The 17,435-nt window shown below is 37.3% G+C and overlaps 1 protein-coding gene across 1 annotated transcript in view; it reads right to left on the bottom strand.

Annotated features, from left to right (window-relative positions):
* Positions 1–17,435, bottom strand: part of GOLGA4 (golgin A4) — a gene marked incomplete at both ends in the record, with an annotated part of 73,956 nt that overhangs the window by 37,150 nt on the left and 19,371 nt on the right. Inside the window, 8 exons of the mRNA XM_082014819.1 lie at positions 527–714; positions 2,004–2,142; positions 2,672–2,770; positions 6,360–6,416; positions 6,834–6,881; positions 9,341–9,655; positions 10,801–10,866; positions 15,440–15,538. Coding sequence (XP_081870945.1) covers positions 527–714; positions 2,004–2,142; positions 2,672–2,770; positions 6,360–6,416; positions 6,834–6,881; positions 9,341–9,655; positions 10,801–10,866; positions 15,440–15,538 — 1,011 coding nt within the window. The remainder of the gene's footprint in view (positions 1–526; positions 715–2,003; positions 2,143–2,671; positions 2,771–6,359; positions 6,417–6,833; positions 6,882–9,340; positions 9,656–10,800; positions 10,867–15,439; positions 15,539–17,435) is intronic.

Here is a 17,435-nt window from a genome sequence, read left to right as displayed (position 1 = left end):
ATACTTCTGTTACTATCAGTCACCTTATTTCTACTCCACACTTGGCATTAATGGCCTTGAAAGGAAAATTGAGCAAAATATTAACTTAGCTTTGGGACTGCACTTACATTATCTTTACTACACTGTGCTCTCCACTGTCCTGTCTTCCTGCATTTTCTGTTCATTTACATAACTACTAATGTCTCTTCCACTATGCCTTAAAAGTTCAGCTCTGCTCGCTTTTTCACTTTACCTCCTGTCTTACCTCCTGTGCTAAGACATTCTTTTTCTCACCCAAACTTCCCACAGCTACATGATTTCTGATACCATTTTGATGGTTATTCATACACTCAGGTTTCATATCCTTCTTTACAGCTTTTTGAATAATTGCTCAATGTGTTAATCCTAGGTGCTTTTTGCACCTTTAACTCCAAAAAACTACCGGGACAGTTTGTTTAATGGTGTGCCCTATTACAAAATTCTGCAAATACTGCAATTCTTACTGTGTGCTAGTAGCTACCCATAAAATTAAGAGCATTCTCCATACCTTCATTTTCTCCAGTTCCTGAAGCCTTTCTTCTAACTGTTCTTGAAGTGCCTCTTTCTCGTTGGTTAACTGGGCACAGCGCTCTTTGTGTGACCGAATCATTTCCTTACAACGCTGCAGCAAGTTCTCTTGGCGCTTCACCCTCTGATTAAGAGTTTCCAGTGTTTTAACAGAACCTTCATTACCCTCTACAAGACAACACAGCAACATTCTCATGTGCACACTGTTTCCAAAAATGTAGATTTGCATTCATCATTCACATTGCGGGTGATTCACAGCTCTCTAAAGAAAGTTGTGCAAAAAGTCTGCAAAACTTCCTAGTGACTACTGTAACTGCCAGAAACATGCCACACACACACAGAGAATAGCAAATACAGTCTTTCACCCCAAATGAATTTACAAAACTCCAGTTACTATACAAGCTTCAAAATCAAACTATTACTCAACGAGGTTTTCTATGCAATTAAAAAGTTACCATGATTTATAAACCTGCCTGCTGCTAGTAACAGAACATTCAAAAGCAGGAAAAAATGCAACGCAAAACCAAATCACATCTCTCCAGGGCTAGAAGACAGATTCCTGCTTTCCCAGGGCTGGGTATGACATTAAAATATCTGGGTTGGCAATACTACATTTGGCAGGATAAAGGCCAAGTTTAGCGTCTTTCTGAGCTATACTCCTCTGTATAACTGGCACATGGGTAATACTTTACTGTGTGTTCTGCTCTGATGCTCTAAAGGTTGTAAGAGTACTTGGCATGGAAACAGGATCAAACAAATTCAGAGGCCCAGGTCACGACCATAGGTCTTACATCATATAATCCAGAAACAGACTCCAGCACAGGAAACATCCTGAACCTTGATTCCTGGGGACTGGATACTTACGTTATTTCCTAAGCACTACAAAGACATGACGCTGGATAAGAAAATCTCTGATCTAACCTTCATATTATCCGAATATATGAAAATCATGGCAGGTGCTGAACAAAGATAACTTCAAGATGCATGTTCACCTCTGTCTGAACCCTACCTTGTATGAAGGATACCAATGAATGACACTTTCATTATATATCAGCATTACAATGTTCCTTGCTGAGTAATCAAATATACACAATACTGGGAGTCCCATAACTCAGATAACCTCCTGATATGAGGAACACTTAAATTATTCAATCGCATGACTACCAAAATTGATCTTTGGTCTTTTAGGTAACAAACCCTACTGGCAGAAGTAACATGATACTATCATCATTATTGACAAAGGCAAGACATATCAAATTTGAATCCTTACGGAAATTTAGTGTCTTAGAAGAGTTATCCAGTCCTCTAGCTGCCAAACTATTTTCAAAACAATTGTGCCCTTCTAGAAAATATATCCTTACTATATGTTGAGCCCTGAGTACTGTTACTCCATCATAAATAACTGCAGGCTTATTCCCCAAAATTCAAGATCTCTTGAAAAAAGCCGCAATACCTACCATTACTTCCTGGTTCCATAGTATTTTCTGTACTGATTTCTTTTGTTGGACTTTGAACTTGTGGTTCAGACTGGATATTTGGATCAGGCAATTCAGTGCCTATCTGACCATTCTGTAACCTCTGTTTCAGCAATGATACCTAAACAAAACATCATTTTTGTTAAAAAAAAACAAGGATTCTAAGACGACTATGTTGTCATCTTCAAAACTAGAGTTAAATAAAACTGATACCAGCAAGTAGAGAAAGGAAAATCTGCCTGAATTTTTTTAGCATTTTTTAAAATCAGAATTATGTTTCCAATTAACAAAAACAGTATAATTATGAGTGGAGAAACAAAGACCAATTAAGTAAAACACACAAATTTTGCCAAAGCAATTTCAGCTCAAACATCTGCTAATGTTATGTTCTTGATAATAAAGACATTACAAAGGTATTTAAGCACAGATCAAACAATCATATTTACCACAAGTGAGATTTTCAAAGGTATCCTCTACTACATAAAGATGCACTTGATTTCTAGGTAATCATAAATTTTCAAGAAGCTTTACAACATAGCAGCAATTATAAAAAAACATGGGCATACATTATAGGAAATACATAATTAAAAAAAAAAACAAGGTGTAGGAAGAGCACTTCTAAAGAACATCTGTTGGGTAAGGTATCTCACCTGAGTTTGCAGGACACTAATAAGTTGATCCTTTTCTTCTAAGGAAGCATCAAATTCCTCTTGGAGATGTTTCTTAGCTTGTTGATCCATCTGGAGCTCCTAAGAATCATAAACAAATGCATCTCAAATGAAAACTGAAATGTGAATTTACAAGTCTTATAAAAATATTATGAAATAATATTAAAAATACCTCATTGCAGTTGTAATCCCAGAAAACAACCATAAAGCAGGTATTTCTTTTACTATACAACGTTCCACACAACATAATAAGAACATCGCAGCACTAAAACAGTCTAGATTTGATGCAAAATTATCAAGGATTCTTTCTTCCTAAAAATAGGTTTGTGTAGGGATCACTTCAAGCCTGCTCTTGAAAAATGGTTTCCATGCATACATGGAAACCCCCTAGGAGTTGAAGACTGCACTTTGGAAAACTAGATTCTTTATTTAGCCACCATATTAAGTCAACACAAACAGCAGAAATGTAAATTTCTCTTACGTTCATTCAATATGTTAGTATTCTAATATGACAAATGCCGTTTATAACGGCAGAAAGTTGTCTTTTTTCCCCTCAAATGAGAAAGCCTGAGAATGCCAAACAACTTAAAACTATGTGGCTTTACTTCCTACATGCTTGCATTCACCTGGCCAAACACCTTTAGAAACTTGTATATGTTGCCTAAATGCATTAGTGTTATCTACATAATCTTATAAAATACTGCTTTAGGGAGGTTTCTTTTATTTACTTTCTATGCTTTAAGATTTACAATTTTTAATGTCTTTAATTATTGTTCTAATAGAACAATAAATGTATTTAAAGTTATATTAATTCACATCTAACTTCCCTAGAGAATTGGAACCATACACATTTCATGCATGCATGCCAAATAATTTCCCAAACTTCTATTTAAATTTTTTTTTTATTTATGTGTTTACTTCGTCCACATGTAACTTCCCAATGATTTACCCCAGGAAGCTAATGCTTCTATGATCATTAATCTGCAAAGGCTGCTTGTATAAAAGCAAGCGCCACGCATAAACATTGGTTCTGTTAGCAAGGCGAAGGCAGATGACAATAGAAAGCCAAAGAAAGGATGAAAAAAGTTGAAAAAGCAAACCACAGACAAAACACAGGGCACTGGATGCTACCTGTGTAGCCTTCCCCCAAGTCTGAAACTTTTATGCTCTCTTGCTGCCTATCCCTTACCTCCAACAGTATATCCCAGCTGCCATAGTTGAGCCTGATCCCAGCTTTGAAAACCACAGTTGTGAACTGAACCCGCCCTGCCATGCATGGGCAGGAAGGCATCACTGGGAAAACTATTTCCCTCTCTTCTCAAGTAACTATATCCACTTTTTAACCCTGCACTGCCTCAGGTTCTCAACAGCTACTAATCACGCTTCCGCCTTGTGCTTCTGAGCTTTGGAAGCGATTTCTTCCAAGCAAAGCAAAGCAGCTCAGTGCAAGAACAAGTGACACAGAGATTTATTGAAACCAACACAGAAACAGTCCTCTTTGGATCCCAAAGTCCCTTCTGATGCTTGTCTGAGAAGGAGAACACTGAAGACTGCTGTTGAGGAATTACTCTTAACAGGAAAAAACTAAGGTAAGCAAAAGATATGGATTTCCAGCAACTATTTCACACTGTCAGCACGGCCTCACAAGAGGTTTAGTTTATTCTTACATGGCCCTCTTAGAAGAAACTTGTCTGATTCAACATATTTATGGGAAAAATGGACTGTAGGATGAAGTAAAGGATTTTTAAAATTAATTTCTGATAACAAATTATTACATCAATGAATGATCTATTTTGTACCATTTTAGCTTCCACAATGGAAACGCACCATTTTATTTGTAAGTTTTCTTTTAAGCCTTTTTTACCAAATGCTACACTTGGGCCTCCCAAAAACCAAAAACCTACTTCTTGAAGTTTTTCAATTCATAGAAAAGAACCTCAGTGTTAGAGTTGAAGGAATCTTTAAATCTACAAACTTTATAAGGAAGAAATTAAATTTCACACTATATATATATACACACACATATATACACACAAGAATCAGAAAAAAAACCCCATACATATCTCTCTCTCAATCAGAAAGACAATGACAGAAGAAGTAAAAAATAAGTATGCACACGTGCAACCCTTTTTCATACTCAAAAGCAGAGAGAGAGAGAGAGAGAGAGAGAGAGAGAGAGATGCCTTCCAAACTCTACCAAGCACCAGTAAGCTGGAAAACTTACTGGGAGCATGTGGATATAGACTTAGCACAGAATGAGCTTCTTTCATTTGACCTTGTAGTGACCTGGAAAAAAAAAAATTGGCAAGCCACTTCTGCCAGTAATGCACTGGGTGTCCACCTCTTATGGGCTGACAGTTCAGCTTACGACAGGGTGACAGCCCAGGAGCAGGCTCTGGCCCAGACGAGCACAGGACACCCAGCACGCTGAACTACTGCTCTCAGCTGCTGGGGCAGAGCAGCACAGATCTGAGCCAAAATGCTACCCCCATGCAACCACAATTCACAGCCTGCTTACCTTGACTATACCCCGCATCGCTGAAGAAGAGTGCCCCGCAATTTGCCAGTGACCTCCTTTGAAGTGACTGGCTGCCCAACTGGTTGCACAGGGGCAGCCCCTTGCGGGTGAGCACGAGCGTCGGGTACCTGCATGTCCAGATGCTCACAGTCACCGTCCCTCACCCTTGAGGGACTGACCCTGGCCCCGTCTGCAGGCAAGACTCCCGACTACCTGGAGGCTAGTCTGCCTTCTGGCAAAGGTGGGACCTCGCCATGGTCTGATGTCTCTTGCAACCTCCAAGCCAGTGCTGCTGCTCGGCACGGTACACACCAAAAACAGGAGCGCAGCCACAGAGAAAGCCCATGGCTTTGAGCAAGCTGGCACCCAGCTCCCAAGAGAGCTAAGAACATGAACAGAGAGGTCCCTGCACGCCCGTCTCCAAATCTGATGCTGCACTGGCTCTTGGGGCAGTAAAAAGGCTTCAGCTTCACATTCTGCTTCACCAGGGTTTGACAATATGGCTTTTGTGAGCTTGCCCTTTTAATTTGCTCTGCCCAATAATTTGTACATGTCTTTTAATTAAGTCCAATGTGTTTATTATCAATATCAAATACATTAGAGCTTCTCCTTTTCATTTCATTATAACCTACGGAGACAATAAATCATAACACAACCTACCTGATTTTATGATTGAAATCAAACTATATTACAAATCCATAGAAACAATGTAAATATTGTAATTGAGATCAATATGAATATTTTTAAAAATTTGATCCTAAATTTTTTTATTGATAATCATTAAAATCTTTATTAAATGTGCCCAACATTGGTATTTCTCAATATTAGAAAAGCAACAAATTCCACAGGGACACCTACTGCTGAGCCCAACAATACTACAAGAACTACACACATTTCTACCTATTTCACAATAGAAAAGCAGTTCAGTCAGTATAAAGAACTGCTCTGCCTTAGAGTATGACAATATGCTGCTGAATGGGAAACAAGCTAGAGAAATAATCCCATAAACAAATCAAAACAAGTGGTAAAAAATCCCTGCTATGCAATAGAAAATATTTTGTAAAGTGAACAAAAAAAACCCAAAAGTTAGGCAGAGAAAGATCCTATGTATATGTGGTATAAAGTAAATATTCAGTCAATAAAGGAAATTACCTCTCTTAGTTCTCCAATTCTGCGAAGTGCTTTATCCTGACTTTGACTCAGAATGCCCTTAAAAAAAGTTGGAATAAACATCAGGTGTATGAAATGTAACTATATATAAAGTATAAATAAATTAATAGAATTGTAATTCATCAGAATAATTAATGATTTGTATTTCTCTTTCAAGTCAAATTTGGTGTGTGTTATAAACTGCCAACTGCGGGTTGGCAATCTATCACCTGAATACAGCTGATGCAATAAAAAAGGCTGGAGTACAATTGCTTCACAGTTATTTTGACAAGCCAGTATTAGCTTGGCTTCCTTAGAAATCCCAGGTAAAAAAAAGGTCTTTTGTTGTATACACACACAACGTATTGTGTAAAAACACACACACACAATGCACTGAAAATTAGATCTGTATTTGCACTACACAACTGAAGATTCAGGAAAGCATTCAGGTAAGAGAGGATGAAAAGTAATGCTTACCTGTAGCTTCTTCTTCTCCCGCTGCATAACTTGATAAGCAGACACTAGCTAAAATATAGAAATCGGGTATAATGATGATAATGCATCCACTTATAGCTATCAAAATAATTTGCTTAGTCGTACCACTACCTTCATTTTCAAATTCTTCACTTGAGAAAGCTCTTCTGACAAAAACACACTTAAATTTTATCAATGTTTCCTTCTTCTGTTTATAAAATATCTCCAATGTGTTAAAAAAATGAAGCCAACATGACAAAACAATGAGGTTACTCAGCATTCATGCAGTTCTCCTTTCACTAAAAGGGCCTCTAAGAACAGCCTTGCTTCAATACAGTCAGTCAAACAAACAACTGTATCAGAAAGTTACCTCCCAGACAGCTACCCCACAGGGATGTACATTTGTAAGGGCTCACGTCCCAGTGAGCTTAAATAAAATGAATTTTACAATGACTATGCATTAAAAAATACACTCACAAGTCTAGCAAAAAAAGGTCTGTTAATACTGAATAGTGTCATCCCATGTGCTTTGCACATACCCAGCAGAGACACAGACAGACTGGAAGTGGACAGTATTTCTCATTGTAAGCCGACTTCATGAGTAATTGCACAATTTAATTTAATTAAAAATTTGATCACAATTGCCTAAGCTGTCCAAAGCTGAAGTAGCATAACGGCACCTGGAATTAGAATATTCCATTTTCAAATTGCTGAAAAATTAAAGGAAAACTAATACAAAACACCAAAACCAGAAATCTCTCAGTCAAAAGATAGCTTCAAATTCTTATTTAAAATAAACTAGGATTTTTCAGAATTCAAAATTACTTTTCATTTCGGAGTCACACTTATTTTGCACTTAAAAGAAAACTAAAACTACTATGGATGGTTTTTCTTGCCATGTTTTTTGAGATGATAACTTTGTATCCTACTTTAAATAAGAAAAAAATTTACATCTTACATTCTCATTATATATTGAAACTACTTTTTTCCAAGCTCCAGCAAAAGAGGTTTTTTCCAACAGAACTAAAGAAACTCACAAAACCAGAAAAAATTCCAGACCCTTTCAACAGAGAAAATTAAGACTTGCTGGAGCTAATTAAAAAAATCAACCAAACCAAACCAAACCAAACCTACAAACTGAATAATTTTCATTTTGGAAAAACTTTACATAAGGTTTTGGTTTTGTTTTTTTTACATCTCATTACACTAGCGGGAAGAGAATGAAAAATTAATGGAAGACAACTGTTTTGTTGGGCATGTGCTGAATGCTATAATTGCTGTATACATATTTAAGATTCCAGGGATTTTGACAGTAATAGCCAAAATTCTGCACAGGAATTTTTGTATTTGAGGGCAGTAAACATTTAAAGAACTATAAAGAACACTGCAAATGGACAACTTTAAATGCAGAACACATACTTCAAAAAAAAACCCCAAAAAATCCAACACCACCACTTGGAAAGCTTTACTTTTATCAACAATTTGGAAAATGAGTAGCAAAACTACTTATATATATAATTTGTTTTCACTAAAATAGCAAAAGAAATAGTCCTTGAATGAACTACTCCAGGGAATACCTGAAAATTATGGGGAGTAGAACTTATTTATTGAAAACAAAATGCTTGCCCATTGCACGTACATGGAGTATCACAGAATCACAGAATGGTAGGGGTTGGAAGGGACCTCTGAAGATCATCTGGTCCAACCCCCCTGCCAAGGCAGGATCACCTAGGGCAGGTTGCACAGGAATGTGTCCAGTCAGGTGTTGAAGGTCTCCAGAGAAGGAAACTCCACAACCTCTCTGGGCAGCCTGTTCCAGTGCTCCGTCACCCTCACAGTAAAGAAGTTTTTCCTCATGTTGAGGTGGAACTTCCTGTGCTGCAGTTTGTGCCCATTGCCCCCTGTCCTGTCACTGGGCACTACTGAAAAGAGACTGGCTCCATCCTCCTGACAGCCACCCTTCAGATATTTATAGACATTGATAAGGTCCCCTCTCAGCCTTCTCTTCTCCAGACTAAACAGCCTCAGGTCTCTCAGCCTTTCCTCATACGAATACACATGTATTCCATGTACGTGAATATACATTCACGTACGTGGAATATATGTTGTGTACTTTTAAGTTTCAGAAGAAAAGTGAATTTGCTGTCATGTGAGGACAAGCGATTCTCACCTCTGTACTGAACTCCACCCCTTGCTACTGCTGTTCAGCAGAAACCATCATAGGCCTACTTTGTGTGAGCAACTACTCATTAATATCTACTGCTTACAACATGAAACTATTTACAAACAAGAGAAGAAATGGATTTCCACATTTTGTTACCAGAAAAACATCTGGCCTATCTAGGCCAAAAATAACTGGACTTACAACAATAACTTAACTTCCACGTTAGCTCTAAGTTGATCCATTTGCTCCAAACATGAAAACAGAAAGATTATCCACTACTGCAGTACCTGCTAGCCTCATCTCTTTCCCCTCTCTGCCCAGGTAAATCAGTAGCACCATTGCCTACCTCTGAGTATTTTCCCCTATAGTTGCCCAAACTGCGTTCCATTCTGCGCAGTCGCTGCAGCAACTGCTCTTTGCTGAGGCTGTCCATATTTCCCGGAGGCTCTTCTGTTTCACTTTCAATGTCGGAAGGTGGATCAAAGGTGGGACTGGCTACATCCAAGTCCAGTCGATTCAATGAGTCTCTTGAAGAAGTTCGTACCAGGGACTCCTTAGAAGAAGAGCGGAACAGGGACTCCTTTACTGGGCTCCAGAACAAAGACTCCATGGAGGGAACTCGGAGCTGAAGCCTCTGGGCAAAAGACTGAGTGTCACTCAGCTGCAAAAATTCAAAGCAAGTGATTACTTCTGTGCTGCTTTTTTTTTTTTCAGACACACTGAAGCCCAGGGAACAGAGACCTGGCCTGGGCAAAGGAATGACTGTTGCCTAACACATGCATGACACCAAAGAGTTACCACTCCCTTAGAAGAATCATCTCCTTGTGCAGAAAAATCAAGCATGCAACTACCAGATGTGGGCAATTTCAGACAGCAACTAAATCCAATAAACTACAGCTCCAATTTAAACTTCTAAAAGAATGTATTTCTGTGTAACCCCTTTAAAGAGTGAAAAAGATGTAAGTAAAATAAATAGTTGCATTTACTGTTGTTCCAAATGTAAAAAAAAAAAAATATAAAATTTGCATGACTCACTCCTTGATGTATTAAACAGAAGATTGTATTTGTATCAAAGACACAAAGATACTTTCCTGTGATTAAGAGAACAAATTTATTGTAAAAGTCCTTGTACAATAGTTAGCTCCAGCATGCTGTCTTAAACAGTCCCTTTTTTTATTTTAAATGGCTTTATGATTTTCACATAAAATGCAATTATTGATTTATGCAGCTAAAATACTTACGCTGTTCTGAAACAAAAGATTCTGTGCTATGGTACCATATACTGCTGTTACTATAGAAGTGATTTGAAAGCATTACTGTTGGGATACACGCGCTAGGAGCCACTGCTAATCCCACTCGAGCAAGCTGAACATTTTCTGAGATATTAAAGAATGACCTCCACCTTTATCACTTGCGACAATTTTTTTAAGCCTATCAGTTCTTTTCCTTCAGCTATGTATTAGCTTTCTAGCCATCCAATATGTTCTCTATTTTTGAAAGCGGGGTTAACACTCCGTATCCCATGCTGGCTGTGTCTGTGAGCAATGAGACGCACCTCAACGCAGGCAGCCTGCGGCACGCTGTCAGATACTGCTAACCTGTCCCTACAAAAAAAGCTCCATGCGTCAGCGGCAACACTTAACACCAGCTAATAGGATTATCCACAAAACACCCTAGTACCCTGACAGGCAAGCCCTTGTCACCCCTGCTCCAGCACGAAGATATATATTGGATACTTTAGCCGACATAACACAAAGACAACGCGGCGGTGAAGGAGGAAACAAACCCCCCGTATCCTTCCCATACCTGCGGAGAGGCTGGTCCACTTCCATTGTTTTCTGTGGATCTGGGAAGTGGTTGTTTAGTTAAGCTCTACAGGAGGAAAAACAACAGTTAGAAGGAATAGACTACACAGACTAATTCACCGATTCCTACGAATAGCAGCTGTGCTTTTTCCTTGGTTGTGTTTTTAGTACTTTCTTTTGAATGTTTATTAAGATGTCTTCATGCAAACAAGCTAGTTTGTTAAATTCAAAACAGATTGCTGCAATATACAGAACTACAAAGCAGCTATGTGTGCATGGATTAGTATGAGACATCTGCAAATGCTGACATCTCCATTTAAATTATTCATAATGATTATTTATGTAACATTTATGCACAAATCAAAGAAACACCAAAAAGACAAAATGATAGCAGGAAAAAAATCTAATTGATGACCAGTGCTGTTTACAGACAACATGAGTAACACTGCAATCACACCATTCCTCTGTTTAAGCACATTTTGGGGGTATGGGATAGAAACTACCTGTAAAAAAAGTGCTGGTAACAGGTTGTTTAAGACTCCAAACAAGCACAGGAAGGAAATTAGACTTTCAGAAAAAAAATCCTGTGCAAAACTTCACATGTACATTCCTCTGCACTTCCAAACAAAGAAGAACAAACAAACAAACAAACAACCCTACCCACAAAAAAACAAAACCAACACAACAGAAAACAATAGCTTTTTTTTGTTTTGGTTTGGTTTTGTTTTGTTTTTAACAGAGTTTGGACATTGCTGTTCCTAGTTTGTCTATCCTGCTTTTCCTATGTTCTGTATTCAGGTGTGTTTAACCTGTACAAATGCAGTTTTCTGGTGTTTAAACCAAGTCAAACTGAAGTAGCAAAACATGCTAGAAACCATTTTGGATATGATTTTTTTCCAAGAGAAGCAACCCACTGAGACATATCGAACAAAGTATGAGGAATTCAGCTAAAAGTAGTGTAACTTTTAATTTTTAATCAAGATGTACCCTGATAGTTATATGCAAACTGTAAAATCTAGGGTATATATACAACTCAAATATCAATCATAATATCCATGTATCTGCTACATGATTACACCCACAGCTTGTACTCTGTGTGGATATGCAGATAAGCAGATATGCAGATAAGCATAAACATAAATGTAGAAGAATGATTCAGTGTAAAACTGCTTCAGAAAGCTTTGATGGCGAGCACACTTGAGGAAGTACAAAAATACCAAAGAAAGAGAAATCCAGACAGTTAAGGAAGCCAGAGAAATGAGCAGTCACCCAGAATCTAAGCAAAATGAGCAATAACCAGCCATACAAGAAATCTGTTTGGATTTGGAAATCGCAGTTTACCTGTCTTGAACAAAATCTGCATTCTGCTCCAGAGCACTATCCTGTTGCAGTGGATTTATTCCTAATGGACTAAGAGCTCTTACTGGGTTTTAAACTAAAGCGCTCCTACATTTTATTCTTGGCTCCATTACCTGTTCTTTTTCACTTCCTAACTGGAAAGTTAATAATAAGGGTAATCCAAATAAAAATTTATCTTCTGCTTTATAATTTACAAGCATCTACCGTGATAGTATTGCACTGACAACAGAGGAAGACAAATACTTTACCAAGAACTACAAACTAACTACAAACACTTCTTTCAAAAAACATGTATTTTGAAACCCATAAAAAGAATTAAAGGAAACTATGGAAGGTTCGTACATCTAATTCGTAAGAATAATATAGTAATATTTAAGATGTATTTTAAAACACAAGATTGAGTAGATTTGTTAAATCTAATGAAGTGGTTACAAATATAAAAACAATGGGTGCTGCTCTTTTCTGTGAAGATCCTTAAAAAGCTGCCATTTAAGGATCTATGAAGATTCTTTAAAAAAAAAAGCCATTTCAAAACTGAAGTCGCCACTTTTAAAATTTTCCCATTAATTGTGCTGACATCTTCGTATTCAATCTGTGTGAACAAAAATAGAACCTATATCTGGGATTAGACTGTCTATTGACATAAATCATAAAAGGGATACACTGGTAATCTTTTGTATAAAAACTGGACCACCACAGTTATCTAGCTGTTGCAATTCTAAGTCACTGTGCTCTAGGGCAAAGGGTCACATTCTGGTGTCCACCCAGCGAAAGGTAAGCATGAATGGAAGTTGCTATATATAAGTATGGATTCAAGAGGCTTTGAAGAGCTTAAAAGCCCATGCCTTTGCTAAGCCTTACGAGACGTTTCAGTAAGGCTAGAAACACAGAGCACAGGCTGGCACTTTGAAAGCCATAAAACCAGCAGAGTTATGTCAGGGTTTCTGGAGACCAACAGAAGACTTTCCTCCATGAACCCACAGAACATACAGAACTATATTTCTATCCAAAGAGAGCTATACTTCAAATTCCCAATAACAAAAAGCAACCTTTTTATTAAGATGTATAAACCAGAGCTCAGTTTTAACTGGAGCACACCAGGGCATTCCAGTGACACTTGTGCTTCCTTACTTCCTTATTTCTGAAATGCAAACTCACTCTTTTATTTCTCAAAGGTATGAATAGATTTGTAAGCATAAAGAGTGAAAGCTTAAATGTCTGCACTTAAAATCATTTTACTGTTCTACCTCCTTCTCAGGTATTCCAAAATTGAGTAAACTGCGGAGGAAGGGAGGAAAGCTTAGTACACATTTTCTTCCCTCATTTTCCATTAAGTTTTCTTCAAAACAACCCCCAAGAATATTTGAACTGTTTCTTCATGCAACAAAACCCGTGCAGCTCAGTAAAGTGTTTATATTAACTTCACTTATGCTAAAAAATCCACAATTCCAGTCACTTCTCTACGATGCTCACTCTTGGATCACACATCACTTGCACACACACAGTTAAAATACTGGTCTGTTTTAGCAGAATTATTACGCATTTGTGTGTGTTGGTTAAACCTTCCCCTCTCCTGCATCCTTAGTTCACAGGTTTCCCAAATGTATACAGTGTTTTTTTTTAAAAACATATATTTGTATATAACTGGCCCTCCTCTTCCCTACAAACTTTTATATAATTGTTTTTTCCCTCAATTCTTACTGTAAGAGTACAGCTCTAGAGCCTTTATAAAGTTCAGCGAACAAAATCACTTTACAGATATTGTATTATTAATACACATTGGTAACATTCACAATAACATTAACATAATTATTTGCTGTGTATGCACTCTTGTATATAAACATGCAAGTCAGTGATTCCTGCCACTAAAGTATATACTGAAAGATAATATAAAGACAACACTTGAGCATTCACAGAAATATGTTTTTCAAAATGCAACTGCAGTAGGGGTATTGTGTAGTGAAAAACAGCCCACAACTGTTTACTACTATAAGTGTAGAAAAGCTTAATTAAATTTGCAGTGAAACTTTAATTAGTGATCACTAGACCAAGAATATGGTCAAAATACCTAGAACTGAAAAAAAATCTAGTAACTATTTCTAAACTACAGATTTCAGCACAGTATTAATGTTCTCTTTGCTCCTCGTCAGAAAGCTCAATCTTGAGAACTAGCAATGAATCTGTGCTCTTAAGGACATGCTCTAAACAAGCATAACCCTTTACAACAGATGAAGACTTTGTACAGATCAACTTTTTAATCACTGTTTCAGTCCAATCTTGCTTAGCTTGAGAGAGACAAGTCCAACACAACATGCTGTGTTGTGCTATGTCCATCTGCTTATCAAATTTCTATCCTGTTACAGCTTTCAGTGACTTGTCATTTTCAGCCTCTGCACGAGCAGCAAAAAAGCCCTTGCTAAAATGGAAAGGCAAAATAATCATGAAGTATAAGGATGTATAATCTAATAAGGATGAGTTGGGACTCTAAAAAACACTGCGTTTTGAACCACTATGGACTCAGGAACGCCATGCCTTCGAAGCATGTGAGAGATGCCATCCCAGGTCTGTGACAATAATGAAAAGAATACAGCTTTGTATGTACATATGTTAGAAAGCAGAAGGCTGCTTTCCTCCCTATGCCTGCTTCTTTTTCTTCACTTGTATACTATGAAAACATTTCCAGGCAAGGAAATAGATATGTAAAATAAAATCTAATTATTAAAAAACCCCAACTATTTATCCTCACAATAATAGCTGCCAGGTTACCACCTAGAAGTAGCTGAATTTCAGTGTCTATGTAAGATAATTATTTCCTGCTACCATTAGTAGTAAATGACATTGTGAGGCTTTCACTGTACACAGCAAAAAGCATGTAGTCTTTAGACAAAAAACGATCTCAGTGTTTATCAAATCCATTTATCTTGAAATACATACAGACATACATAAAAATGAAGAGGAAGACTTTCAATGGCATTAATGAATACTAAGCAACAAACATACAAACTTGTGCAACAATTATTTAAAAGTTGTGTAGGGTATGGTTACCTGTGTAACAGAAAACGTGTTAACTTTTTTATGTTACAATAAGTTCACATCATACAGCACACCAGCCAGGAGCTACCAGGTACTACCTCCGTGAAATTTAGTGCAGGGTTAGCAACAGGGTAGTTAAGATAGATGCTTTTGTGAGAACAAGCCACAAGCAACACTAGGTTTGCCTTCTAGTACAGTACTCTCCTGCCCCTGCTAAAGGCATCACTAAGAGGGGTGGGAGGACTCACCACACCGTCACTCTGTGGCTTAGGTTGTTTGGTGGGATCCAAAGCAAAGATAGTATACTCAGAGAGAAAAGCAGGTTCTGCTATCATCCCGGCTAGCAGCTGTCATTCAATGCAAAAAGTAGGAAAATGAAAATAAATCAAGTAACAAGGTAAAGAATGTTGCACGATTTTACTCAATTTTTCAACACCATTAAAAACATCATAAAACAATACAGCAGTTTATCAGATAACAGATATTGATAGAGGCAGGACAAAACCAGAAAATATGCATTAGATAATTTCAGAACCAAAAATACAGTTTTGGTAATTCAGAAGCAAAGAAACACAAAATTAAAAAAAAAATCCTAATTTAGCAAAAAATAAAGATTATGTTTCAGGCACTGATACTGTAATTTTTTAAAAAACGTCTGTGGATGACTTCAGATAACCATTGAGCCTTCTTTGCTCCCAGTAATGCATGAAAAATTCAGTATTCTAAAAATTCTATTTCAGTTATAAACAATATAAATTGCATGCATTTGACTGTTTATCTTCCAGTGCTCTTATACACTAGAATTCTAACTACATTTAAGAAAAAATTCCTTACATAATTTTTCAAACTACTAGCAGACTATTTTGTAAAAACACCACAAGTGGAATCAACCATTTTATCAAGTCAGTATCAAAGAAGAGATTTAAATTCCTAGAGATGAAAAACAGGAAGAGAAAGAGACTGGAATTTGAATTCAAACTGGTTATATACATGTAATGTAATGCAATCTAATGCTGTTAGGATGGTGTAACAGACTTCAAAAAATATCCCTCTCATGATTTTACTCACACACAAAAGTTCAAGATTCAACTTTCTTATAGCCTGAGATTTCAGAATTGTGCTGTCTGCTGACTGAATCAAAACACTACATGGTTTTTCTTTTTCATTATTTCAGAACAATTTTGGTTTATTTCAAGTTACTAAATGGTATTGTTAGAAACCAGATCTATTACAATGTGAGTTAGAGTTTGACTACGGGGGAAGACACTGTTACATTGACTCCAGTGCTCCAGCAGATTAATTACATACATTCAAATTGAGAGAGAAAAAATATTTTCATGTGTTAAGATCTGGAATGCTACATGACTTGCAATTTGTGTCCACCCTTTCAGAAAACGTATTAAGTGCTTAACATTCAGCGACAGCCATGGACAATAGCCTCTGAATGTTGGTACTGACTCCCTGAGTCTTTTCTCTCATGTATTTCTATACTGAAAAAAACCAAATAATTACTGAAAAAAATGCATAACGGACCTAAATTACCAATCCTGCAGAAAACAAAACAAAATAAAAACCTACACACTGTGCTTTTATTGCCTTCTATTTGATTCACTATACTATATACACATATACATATGCACACACTCACACATACACCTAGTACAAACGTCCATTGCTGGACAATCCTGCTAGTTCTATCAGAAGACCTTCTAGAGCTACAAAGGGAAAGAAGCTTTGGTTCATGGCCAAACAACAAAAACAAACAAACAAGCAAAAAAACAAACCCCAAAACACTACAAAATTGTGAACGGCCTTTAGAGACAGGGTATCTGCAGAGCACTAATTCTAAAATTCATGCCAAACTTTTACTTCTCAAACAGGGAAGTACAGTGACAATTAATTCTGACGTCAATTATTCAGCTGCCCTTGTCTTGGCACTCCCAAAGCTGGCATGCGACAAGTGGTCCAATAGTTTTGGCATGGGACAAGTGCTCTAATAGTTTACTTGATTTGCCAAGAACTAGCTAGGTCTGAGAAACTCAGGTGGAACTTCTCACTTTTAAGCTACTATAAACACAAGCTGCTAACAAAAGAGATGGTCCCATTTCTCCAGCTCCCAATCTTCTTCTTCCCCAGCCTGGATACACTTGCCCAGTCGTTGCAACCACGTGCTAAGTTTGGTGAGACTGGTCACCAGTGCCCCTCTCTCAACCTGTTAGATGTACAATTCCTAAGAATCAATTG

The sequence above is a fragment of the Phaethon aethereus genome, assembly GCF_964289735.1.
Source record: "Phaethon aethereus genome assembly, chromosome: 2".
NCBI lineage: Eukaryota > Metazoa > Chordata > Aves > Phaethontiformes > Phaethontidae > Phaethon > Phaethon aethereus.
The sequence above is the reverse complement of the archived record's forward strand: the minus strand, read 5'-3'. Positions and strand labels throughout refer to the sequence as shown.